Raw genomic sequence first — 12,068 nt, 5'->3', positions numbered from 1 at the left:
TATTGGTGAAAACCCAGAAGCTTCTTTTGGCCTCCGAATGGAATACTGCGAAAGCCGACAAATAGACTTTTATGAAGGAGATTTTGTTTGCATCCGTGTACGGGAAGACAGTTACATGAAGAAGACACGTTCAGAAACCAGTTTCGCTTCCACCGACGGGACCAGAATACAGGTGTGTACTCTTGGTAATTCCCACAAAGTAATTGACATTTAGTTACATAGAGGCCCAATTTTGCAAGAATGACATGGATAACTGATCGGTTTTTTTACATAGCATTCTTCAAAGCGACGAAAAGGACTTACAGCCAGGACCGCGCCTTTCTCGAGTACCTTTCCCTGTTCTCCCTTTCTATTCCATGACCCGGTAGCACCTTGACAAATCTAGATAAGATGCACCCTCTGACTTGTCGTTTAAAAGAAGGAGCTGTGAAAGTTAGGTCCTTTGATCTTCGTGCGAGATCATATCACTTTATATGCATGTCATATTTATTTATAAAAGAACACGTTTTCATTCAAGGTGTAAAAGACCAAACCACATATTTCTTCCATTTCACTGTGCATTCTGTAACTAATTAAGAATCCGTTGTATGGCGGCTTATGTCGTTTTTTCAGTTGCTAAATAGAAACAAAATTCGTAAGAATATGTATATGTTTCTTATACCCAAGCAAATAAGAACTCATCGCAATAAAAAACTTTCTTTGGTTATATAAAGGAGGAGACAAATCTTTTGAATGAAGAACCAGTCGGTGTTACTCAACTAGCAGTTCCGTCGTCGGCCGGAAGCAACTCTCGTTATATGTCAGAGAATTTCTGGGTGGGACACTGCATCATCAAGCACAGAAAGTTGTCAAAGACGGAGACTCTGGAAATCACGATGGATCTTCACCAGTCTGCATCAGATTTTCCCGAGGCGCTGTTGAACAGAAGTGGTTACTTCAGTACACTAAGCGTTATTCACCGATCGCTTCCTCACAGGTAAGAATTTGAATCAGTTATTGAAAGGAAGCTCCTGGACCTTATTTTAACATGTTCATGTATTCAGTATAATAGAACTCCGTTTCGTCAAATTTTGCCAAAATGCTTCTTTATACGATCAGTTATAGATGGAGGGGATACACATTTGTGTGAACTGTTAAAGTGTGCACTTTATATATATGATAATGACTCTCAAATTGAGCCGAAATATTGTATATTATATTATCATCCTCTCCGTCGTGTCATCTTGTAATAGACCAAAACTTAGTAGAATAACGTTTCTCGGTCTCGTTTACTTTATGTTTTATAACCTGAGCAAAGTTAAAGGTGAATAAAATATTTCATTCTAACTGATTGTCATATTTTTTTTTATCTTTAAGAAATTGTTGTTGTTTTTCTTCTTCAGGCGAATGTTCACAGCGCTGTGCTCTTTACCAGAAGCATCCCAACTTGTTCACTCCATATGTATGGGACATGAGCCAAGCCGAAGTCAGTAATACATAGATAAATGACTATGAAGAATGTTTGCTGTTAAATAAGGAATTATAACTTAAATTGGAAATCGAGCATCTAAAACTTCCTTTCGTATTAAGCAAAGTTGTTTAACAGATGATCTTCGAATAATTTTACTGTGGTGTTGTTACATATTTCCAGAAACCCATAAGGGTTGAAACGTGTAACGCGCGCGCACAGCGTTTGAATATTCATTTTGCTAAGTACCATATTTGGAAGCACGAAGAATTTGTACGCGAATGCTTTATACACGTAATGACACACGCAACATAATTTTTGGTTTTGCGGTAAGTTGCTTGCATTTCGACCTAAACACCGTAAATTTCTTACAGAAACTAAAGAAATACATTAAGTGTATCGAAGCGAAGTTCTTCAGACTACGTCAAGAAGATGATACAGGAGAATTAACCAAATTTAACTTTATTCAACCAAGCTTGTTCATAAACAAGATTACGCCATCAAGCGCGAGCTAGCGCGCGCTTTAAATTTTACCAAATATAGTAATTTTGATTGGTTAGATGTTTCTCGTGATTTTCCAAATATGGTACTTAGTGTAAACGAATGTGCAAACGCTTCGTACAATGTGAATCATAGGAAGTTACACGTTTCAACCCTTATGGGTTTCTGATATTTCAAATTAACTCGGTTATAGTTTTATCGGCATTGGGTGACGCTGTTATGACTCATTTTTACTGTTTAATTACTGCTGAGTAGAAAAAATATTTTTTTATAAGGAGAAAGACCCCACTCCCATGGATTGAACATATTCCAAAGGGTGGATAAAGATTCTGTGGCCGTTCTTCATCTTTTTGTTGGGACCATTACCTAGGTAGAAGGTGGTATGCAGTTGCCTTTTTTAAACGCTTAGTTGCAGTGACATGATATTGGCAGAGTGGCAGGAAATTTGCGTGTTCCTGCATGCTGGATGGAGGTGACTACATTAAGAACGAGAGCCCTAATTGTTTGCTAAGAAGAGTGGGCCCAACCGTTTTGTAATTTAGAGCCCTAGATTATTTCACTGTAGGAAATGGAGTTCTAAAACCATTTGCAACAGAGGCTAGATCCTTGTTTTTTGGGAGCCCAGAGCTTGGGAGCGTGTATGGCTTTTCTGGCCACGAGCTACTGAGCCCTAAATATAAGCACACTTTGAGCACGGCTTAAATACAAGCCGGCCCTCGTTCTCCCGTCTATGTTTCGAAATCTAAAGAGATTCATTTTTTCCTTCTTATTTAGCGTATTTCGAGCCCCAACCGCCTCCCAATCTGTCAATTGTTGGAAAGCATCCCGAGTGTGGGTTTAAGCCCTTAAATCCGTATCAGAAAGAAGCCGTGAAGGAGGCACTTGAAAAGCCTTTCACTCTTGTTCTGGGTCCTCCAGGTAAATAACCTGTAACTAAGAAACTCCTGTTTTCTCTGTACTAAATAAGGCTTTATTTTGTTTCTTCGTTGTCATGATTCTGTATTCAGTTCAAACGATTTTGTTGCTGACAACTATAATATGATATGTGCTCAAAGGGTACAGATATCTTTAAGTTACTACATGTGAGTATCGGCCCAAGGTCTTGACAGTCACAAAAAAAAAAAAAAAAAAGTCCGTATTTAAAACTTTATATTACATCACCAATACAGAACCCTGACTGCCGTTTGTTTGCTTGCGTGTTTCCCAGTTGGTTGGTTTGTTTGTTTGTTTCCTTGTTGTGTGTGTGTGTGTGTGTGTGTGTGTGTGTGTTTGTTTCGTACTTTTCCCATAAATGCCATTTTTGTGGAAGTTTTAATCTTGATTAAAAAACCAGCAACCACGTTTTCTTCATTTGCTGTCCGTGTTCATTCTGTTGCAATGATGTATTCTATTCTGAGAGCATTTTGTCTATTTGAAGGTACTGGTAAGACAGTGACCGGCGTCCACATAGCCTACTGGTTCGCGAAACGTAACAAACAGTTACAATTACAACGAGATCAGGACCCTTCTGACATCGCTCTCCCAGACAGTGCAAGCAAGCCGAAAGCGCCTCCACAAGTAATTTACTGCGGACCCTCCAACAAGTCCGTGGATGTGGTAGCTAGTAAGTACAGTGTATGCAAAAGTTTGATAATGCATTCCTGTTGTTTGTCTAGTACCCCTAGTACATTCAATGCTGTCGAGGAATCAAAACCCACGCAAGTGTGACTGGTCTTTTAGGAAAATAACTGCTAAATTCACACAACACTAGGATTCGTCATCTTTAGCAGAATAGTTGATTTATTTTACCATGCCTTTAGTGACGTTCTTCGTGCACTGTAAGTTTAGTTGGCTCGTAACAAATTTCGGGTCGACAAAAGTAAATGGGCAAAGTGCACATATACCTGAGTGTAGAGAGTCCATTTCAATAATAAACATAATTATATTATGTGCCTCAGGGTCACAAGTGTTCACTTTAAATTAAGCTGCACTATATAAATGTAAAATATTAGCTAAAGTATTATCTGTTTTTGTTTACAAGTTTGTTTGTTGTTAAGGCAAGGGTTTCGTCGGGATTAAAAGACAGGAAAAAGCTGTTTTGTAAGATTATTATATGCCGTCTATTAGGATTCGGTTTTCAAGCAATTTAGTCTTGAAGAGAGAATGTTGCAGTATACAGTTTTAGTCTTCAATTGACTGGGTGAATAAGGTATCAATGTTTTGCATTACACGGTCTGGGCCAGCTGATAAGCAAAAATCAAAAACGTTTTCCTCTGCTTTAATGTAAGGATTTGCCGACCGTATCAAAAAATTATTGAGTATGCTGTTGACAAACATCTTATTTTTCTATTTCTTTCCTTAAAGAGTACATGCTAAGAATTCCTGCACTCAAGATCATCCGTGTGTATGGTGATCGCAGGGAACAGGCAGAGTTTCCAATTCCGAACAAGCGCCGACCACTGAAATATACAATCGAAGAAGATGATGGAACTACGAAAGAAGATGATGAATTGAAGGCAGTGTCGCTGCATCACGTCATTCGCAGTGATCAGTGTCCGTTTGCCGATGGGCTTCGAGAGTATGAGCGCAAATTTAAAACTGATAGAGAGGAAGGTCTGAGGACCAGTGACAAAGAAGTGAAAGACTACCGCCAAGTAAGATATGCCAAATTGTCAGTTATCGTGACGTATCTGATCGATGTTAGCACGATATCAGAATAAACGAAACTATGAATTCCACACTGTACTACTATCTCTGTTCCCTTTAAAGATAAAACAAATGTTTATGTATTTTACAAAAAATGTGAATTTTCAAACTTGTGAGTTATATGTTGGCTTTTGTGTAATTTTTTCACTCCTCCATCCATCCATCCATCCCAGTCATTCACTCTAAATTTATCGTAAACTCACTTTTTCATTCATTCATTTAGTCATTCATTAGGAAAATTTTATTTTTTACGTGTTTATTCATTCTTTCATTCATTTCATTTTGTTTATTTATTTACTTACCCGCTCACATATACATTTACTCACTCACTCACGTGTCTTATTTACTTGTTATTTATTTATCAACAGTTGATTGGTATGGCCGAGGATTGGGCTTTTCGGTCATCCGGAGCCCAGATTATCTTGTGCACATGCGCAGTTGCTGGTATGCCTAGGATAGCCAATTCCTGCCGAGACAACATCCATCAGTGCATTGTGGATGAATGCGGCATGTGCATGGAACTTGAATCACTCGTGCCAATCACGTGTTCAGGAGTAAAGCAAGTGGTTTTAATTGGCGATCACAAACAGTTGCAGCCGGTAATTCAGGACAACCTAGCAATGAGCCTTGGTTTGAGCGTGTCTATGTTTGAGAGGCTCTCTGAGCGAGCTAAGATGCTGGAGCTGCAGTACAGAATGGTAAGAGAAGAAATTTCTTAAAAGGGGCTAGCTTTAGGTCACTCAATTATATGCAATCTCAGCACCGACCAACTGTTCTTCGAATTAAAAGAAATATCTCAATATCCGCTGAATGCTATAGAATAACTTAAAAGAAACACCAAAAAGCCAAGAAGGGCCTTTGATAGGCAAAATCGAAGGAGATAAAAACGGATTACATTTGAATAAACTTGAAAAACGACGAACCGCCTTTCCGAAAGTTTAAATCATTTTGTGTGAAATGAAAATGCTATTTATAATGGTCGTGATTTTGCCAATAAAAGTCTGTGTTGGCAACTTTAAATTTAGAGTACACAATTAAAGAAAATGAACAGAATTACCTAAAATACCGTGACCTAGCCCCTTTAAACTGAAACGCGCGACCACCGTCCAGTAAAGTGAAAGATGAAATATATAGCCAAACAGATTTAACAACATGCAGCAATGTACGTTACTTTGAAGTTTTTTACTTCTCAAGATCCTTTACATGAAAAATTCATTAGCTCAGCCATAATGTGTAATGTAATATAGGGAACATTTAACTACCATAAACCGTTTTGAGTTTCATTGGCTTCGAAGACTGTTGACTGACATCCAAAAGCGATAACATGCACAGCGCGTTTTTTTCTAATGGCCTACCTTTTTTTGTTTTAAATAAATTTTTAATTGTTAAATTTATTGAACTGCACCGAGGCTAACTTGTTATTAACATAAGTTTATGATGTTCAACAATACTTTGGCGACATATTTCGAAGAGTAATGGTTAATAAATCCCAAAGGTGTCTTTCAGATCGTTTTTTACCGGTAACCAGTTTAGTTATAGTGCCTTGGTCAGTGTATCTGATCTACATGTACTAAATTTCCATATATTTTAATTTTTATGTTCGTCCGTGCTGTTTAACGAAGTTCTATGATGAAGAAAATCTTGACGGTTGAAATTTACTGCCTCTCAAACCACCTTGGATTTTGAAACCGTTTCTTCTACTTGCACTATACAGAGTACTGAAATTAAAATAGCAATTAAAAATGTAACGATTTTGGATGGAATCTTTAAACATTATTTTTTTTACTTTTCTTAGCAAAAAGAAATCTGCAAATTTCCCTCCAAATACTTTTATGAGACAAAGTTAAAAACAGACCGATCGGTGCCGACCTGGGACCCTCGTTTACCGTCCTTTTGGCCTGCATCGCGTTTGGGAAAGAATGTTCCCATGGCATTTTGCCATGTCGAGGGTGAAGAGGATAGCAGCGCCATCAAGACGGCAAAGAGTAATGAACAGTCCAAAGCAAATGAAAAGGAAGTAAAAAAAGTGGTAAGTTTGATTTCGTTAAAATATAACGTAAGGTTATAGCCGCGCAATATGCTCACCAGTGACCTTTTTTGATAAAAAAAAAAGCTTTTTCAGGGTGACTGAAAAAGCTTTTTGATCAGCTTTTTGCTGATCAAATTAAAACAAAATAATGCATGCAAAGTATTTGAAGGTAACCCATTTGCAGCTGGAAAACGTTGGTTTCGAGGGAAAGCCTAGTACCATTATCGTTAGTAGAGGGGCCCCTCTACTATGGTAGCATGGGAGAACCCTGTCGAAGCAAGAGCAAAGTGACCTTATATGGAGGAGCCAGTGAGTAAAAAACAGACCTACATGCTAACCTGAAAACTGCACAGCCTTGAAATCCGATTATCTTTTCTTCATTTATAAGTTCGTGTTGCTATTTTGAAAAATTAATCAACAGTGCAAGAGTTAAAGGAAGAAACTATCCTCACTGTTTTGAGCAATATGGGTCTTAAACTTAGCCAGAATTATCTGGTTGCATATACATCGGTTCAAAGCCAGCCAACAACCCATAATTTCCTCGGATGAACGGGAATTTGCGTACAACATTAACACGATTAAATGGCAAAGGTGCAATCTTATCCTGGTATACTTTTATTTTTTTATTTTTCAAGGTACATGTGGCGAGATCCTTAGTCTGCAAGAACAACGTGGATGCGTCAAAAGTCGTTATCTTATCGCCTTACAGAGAACAAAGAAGCAGAATAAGCGACGCCTTGAAGGGCGTGTTCAGGTGTAAAGATATTCTCGTCACAACCATCACCAAGAGCCAGGGTAAAAACCAGTTGTTCATAGTTTGTTTCTGTTTCCAAAATATGTTATTTCAAATACATTTAATATTACGACTATCTTGATACAATATTCCTCTTAGGGCCTGTTTACATTATTCCGGAATGACTTTCATTCCGGAACGAGTTCATTCCATCCCCATACATCTTTCTGTATCTGTTTACATGATACCGAGACGAAAGTCAAGTCGTTCCAGAATGAGTTCATTCCGGTTTTCATTCCGGAATGAAATTTTCGTTCTGGAATGATATTTCATTCTGGTATCATGTAAACACAGAACGAATTTCGTTCCGAGATGAAATCGCAACTCATGAAACCGCATACGGACTCCACAGTTTGAATTCAGAGCGAAAAAACGTAAAAGCATTTTCTGTTTACCCAAGGAAGCAGCTCTATGGTCAAATTACTCGTTAAAACTGCAGATACGGCCATCACTGGGCACTAAAACATGTTTGCGCGAAACATGCGCCATCTTCTTTTGATCTCGCGCGAAAATCGCGCACGTGAAAATGCCTTTGGCTGAGCCATTCGACTCTGTCATGTAAATGCAGAACGAACTTCATTCCGGAACGAAACTCGTTCCGGAATGAAAGTCATTCCGGAATCATGTAAACAGGGCCTTAATATCAAAACGCCAAAACGCCGCATCACATTAGATAAACTACGGTTTCCAGTCTACACGTCGAAGAAACACAAAGAAATTTATTCCTTGTTTTTCATGCTTTTTTGTTTATTATTTTTTTGTGCTTCCAAATACAATCAAATAGAAATTTTCAACATCCTTCAAAACTTCATTCTCAGGAAGTGAATGGGATTACGTCATCTTATCTTTGGTGCGTTCTCTGAGCAAAGACGAACTCGACCCAGAGCCCTCGCTTTATTGGCTAAGGGAGCATTTGGGTTTTTTGACAGATGAACATCAAATGAATGTGGGGCTCACCCGCGCACGAAAAGGCCTCTGCGTAATTGGTAAGTAGGATTATTAAAAAAGATTAAAAGATTTCTCATTTCTTTTTATTTTCTCTTGTATTTTTTCTTAAGAAAATTAACATGCATGCGTTCCCCTTTCAATTGGGTAAGGTTTACAATACAATACAATACAATACAATACAATGTTTAATGTGGTCATTACACTTAGCTATGGTTTCGATGCGTCCCGCAGATATGGTTAGGTTTATACGTATTACAGAAATGAAACGAGTTTAACTAATGTAAATCACATTTTTTTTCTTTATTGAAACTGACAATAGTTACAGAAAAAAGCTTTGAAACTGTCTATTGCAAGACACAGATGAATTCAGTTTTAAAGAAAAATACGTTCGCTTTATGCGGCACGGCAAGAGAATAATCTTTACAGTAACACATGGGATATACATTCAGTGAATATGTTTTTCCATAGTAGATAATAAAGTTAGTAAATTTTAAGCTCGGTGATAAATAATAAAGATAAATTGTTCAACAAATACACGAGCATGGAACAAAGAAAAAATCTGAGTCCCCGACGGAAATCGAACCCATGGCCTCCCAAATACCGGTTGGACGCTCTAACCAACTGAGCTACTTAGAGACTCGTGGTGAGCTGGGCCATTTACAAAGTTGATATGTGACACGCGTCCAGCATACTGCTAGGATCAGCAATGTCGAAATCAACAAATGTGTAGTAGATAATAAAGATGGTACTCAGAATTTTTTTCTTTGTTCCATGATCGTGTCATTGTTGAACAACTTATCTTTATTATGTTTTTCCATGTTTTCCTTTTTTTGTTCAGGTAACAAGAACCTACTCGTGCTCCATCCCATGTGGCAGGAGTTGATAGAATTCTATGAAGAAAATAACTGCTTGGTTGATGAATCTGACTGGCCTAGAGAGTAAAACCAGTCATTTCCAACGACGACCTTAATACGGACCGCTTAATGCATTTCCATAATTTCCAGAAAACTAGTCAAGATTGTTTTGTCTTAGACGGTACAACATTGTCGCATGCGACTTTTGAAGAGCGCGCTGCTCGCTGCATGCAAAAATCGAAAACAACTTTCTTTCGATTGTCGCAAAGTTTAAGAACATGTTTTAAATCTCACGACACTTTTGTATCACACACGAGAATTGGCGTAAGCGATTAATGCAGAAAAAAGGAAAGTGCAACTTCGAATTCTTTACGAGTTTTTTCCACTTTTCTTCAAATTCTTACCGGTGAATCTGAAAGAATACATTCCTCTGCAGTACTGAAAAATTCTTAACTGTAGGCCATGTTTGATTCCTATTCGGAATTTTGTTTTTTTTAGGGTTTCGTTAGGGAATTCTGAGTAACATTAGCACGCGCAGTTGTTTCTCAGGGAAACTGCAGGAACCACTTAAAGTAAAGTTAAAGTTACTTAACTTAAAGTTATTCTAAAAAACAAATGATAAACGCCACATCGTAAACTATTGAGTTATGGATGCACTGGGGAGATGTGCTAAGCGCTCACGAAGATAGAGTCGCTGTTTAATCTTACGCTTAGATCGTCCTTATCAACCGCCTGCGTGCATCCATAACTCAATAATGCACGCTGCGACGTTTACCATTTGTTAATTGTTTGTTTGTTTGGGTACAAGATAGGAATTGAAGAGTACTGTAGATTTTAAAGTTGTTATTTTTAAAGTTCTTAATTACAGAAGTAAAAGTAAGCAAGCCTTTACAAGAACAGGTTAAGCATTTTCCGCATAGTATAAAACTTGCATTTTACCACATTTGTTTTTAGGCCTTTTCAATTTATTGCACAAATAATATTTTGGACTGTCTAGAATATGAGACAGAAACCATTGAGTCGACGTTAAAATTAAATGTTTGTTTACAATGTAATTCTCATTAAATACATCTTAAAATATATCGCAACTCCATCAAAAGCTAAATAAAATTTGTGACATATATAGAGTTGTCAAATAACATGTTCTAGTGTAAACCTCGAAATATTATGATAGAAAAGGTAAAGACCATTCTCCTCCTGAAAAGTTAAATGAGTTCGAGTCCAACTGGATAAGTAAGTTGTGCACTAGTGAACCTGATAGTATATGTAAAGACACCTACGTCGGCCCAGGTTACCTATGTAGAAAATAGTTTATTAAATAGCAGTCTCTTTTTTGAGCAATGTCACACTCGTGTATTCGTCACTGTCCGGTACGTTGAGTCAACAATAATAACATCATCTTCAACCACGTTGTGTGACGCGCGCAGTAAAGATGTGTCACGACAACGCTATGAGCGGGACTATCGCAAGTACTGAACCGCGAGAAAATTCCAAGTGTTAATGATGAACCTAGTACAACTATTCTTTAAAATGACTGTAGTAAAATACACTTAAGACGGTGCTGTGATAGCCTCGTACGCAGACGTTCTTGCTATTTGGCTGGAGCTGTGACGGCCTTTAAGAATTTAAAAGGTAACCCGGAAATAGAGGAACAGAAATGTATTGGCGCGCAAAAGAACAGTAGTTGAGAATTTCATTTTTTTTTTAAATTCATGCTTATCCTTGTTTTCCTTCGAAACAGGCGCAAAAGTAAATAATTATAGGGTGAAAATTTAAGAAGATCCCGCGTAAGAAAAGTGTGTGCGTAATCATCCCTCGCGCGTTATCTTCCCACGCGCGGACAATGGGACCTATATCTACATCTTGTGCGCGCTTGCAACACTTGGTTATGTCCGTCTAATCCCTCTGAACGTCTCAATTTTTAGTGCTTACTCGCCCCTCTCTTGCCTGTAAGCTTTACAATATTCGCATGCGAAATAAGAGAGGGGCTGGACCGCAGTGATCTCACGAGCGTGCCGGTGACCGCTTCATGCTTCAGATGCTTTATGGCGGAGCACTTCAAATCAAACTTCGTTGTAAGTATCGATCAAACAGTAAGGGATAAATTTGAAGGTAATCGGGCACTCCTTGATTGACGCTTTAAAGTGAAGAAACAAAATCGCGCTTTTTATAAGGTATAATACAGCGAGATTTTGTATTCTCTCTTACCTCACAAGCTGTTCTTCGTCACTGAACTGCTCAGTACTGGTAACATAACAACTGCGTCTTTGACTTAAAAAATGTAAATATTTATAGTTCCTTGCTACGGGTTACCGTCACGCTTCCAACCCTGAACCATTTTTCAAGAATGTTAAAACAACATTTAAGAAACAAATCTCTTTTATTCATTTTAAATACCTTGACACTTTTGGAGGATATTTTGGGATTCTGAAATTATATATATCAATTATATGACATTGATGATAGCATGCTATTGTTAAATACATAACATGCTGAGACATGCTGACCAATGGGGTCAAGAGGCAGTTTCCTAGAAAACCAGCAGGAAAACACAGTCTTTCTCGGAAAACAAAATGTTTTGAATATTCATGTTTTTCTTCTCAAGGCGAATAATTGTTATTTTTCCATTTAACAAGAAATGCCAAGTTATTTTTACGTTTAGCATGAATCTGGAGGATAGACAAGGAAATTGAAGACTTCAATAACAGGTATGTAAATCTCGATTACCATATTCGAGTTTTAATTGTTATGACTGCGTTATTTCCACCAGAATCATGCATGTCATTATGTTTCCGTCGATTAAGAAATTTA

At 37.8% G+C, this 12,068-nt stretch overlaps 1 protein-coding gene across 1 annotated transcript in view; it reads left to right on the top strand.

The window, feature by feature from the left end:
* Positions 1 to 11,817, top strand: part of LOC144633652 (3'-5' exoribonuclease HELZ2-like) — a 38,909-nt gene extending 27,092 nt beyond the window's left edge. Inside the window, 11 exon segments of the mRNA XM_078492495.1 lie at positions 2 to 172; positions 714 to 976; positions 1,383 to 1,465; positions 2,723 to 2,866; positions 3,366 to 3,551; positions 4,292 to 4,581; positions 5,002 to 5,331; positions 6,429 to 6,662; positions 7,298 to 7,457; positions 8,274 to 8,441; positions 9,242 to 11,817. Of these exon segments, the coding sequence (XP_078348621.1) occupies positions 2 to 172; positions 714 to 976; positions 1,383 to 1,465; positions 2,723 to 2,866; positions 3,366 to 3,551; positions 4,292 to 4,581; positions 5,002 to 5,331; positions 6,429 to 6,662; positions 7,298 to 7,457; positions 8,274 to 8,441; positions 9,242 to 9,345 (2,133 nt within the window). The 3' untranslated portion in view covers positions 9,346 to 11,817.
* Positions 11,818 to 12,068: the final 251 nt, after the last annotated feature.

Source organism: Oculina patagonica, chromosome 12 (assembly GCF_052425735.1).
Source record: "Oculina patagonica isolate OP01 chromosome 12, crgOcupat, whole genome shotgun sequence".
NCBI classification, from domain to species: domain Eukaryota; kingdom Metazoa; phylum Cnidaria; class Anthozoa; order Scleractinia; family Oculinidae; genus Oculina; species Oculina patagonica.
Note: the sequence above shows the minus strand (reverse complement) of the source record. Positions and strands in the feature narration are given on the sequence as shown.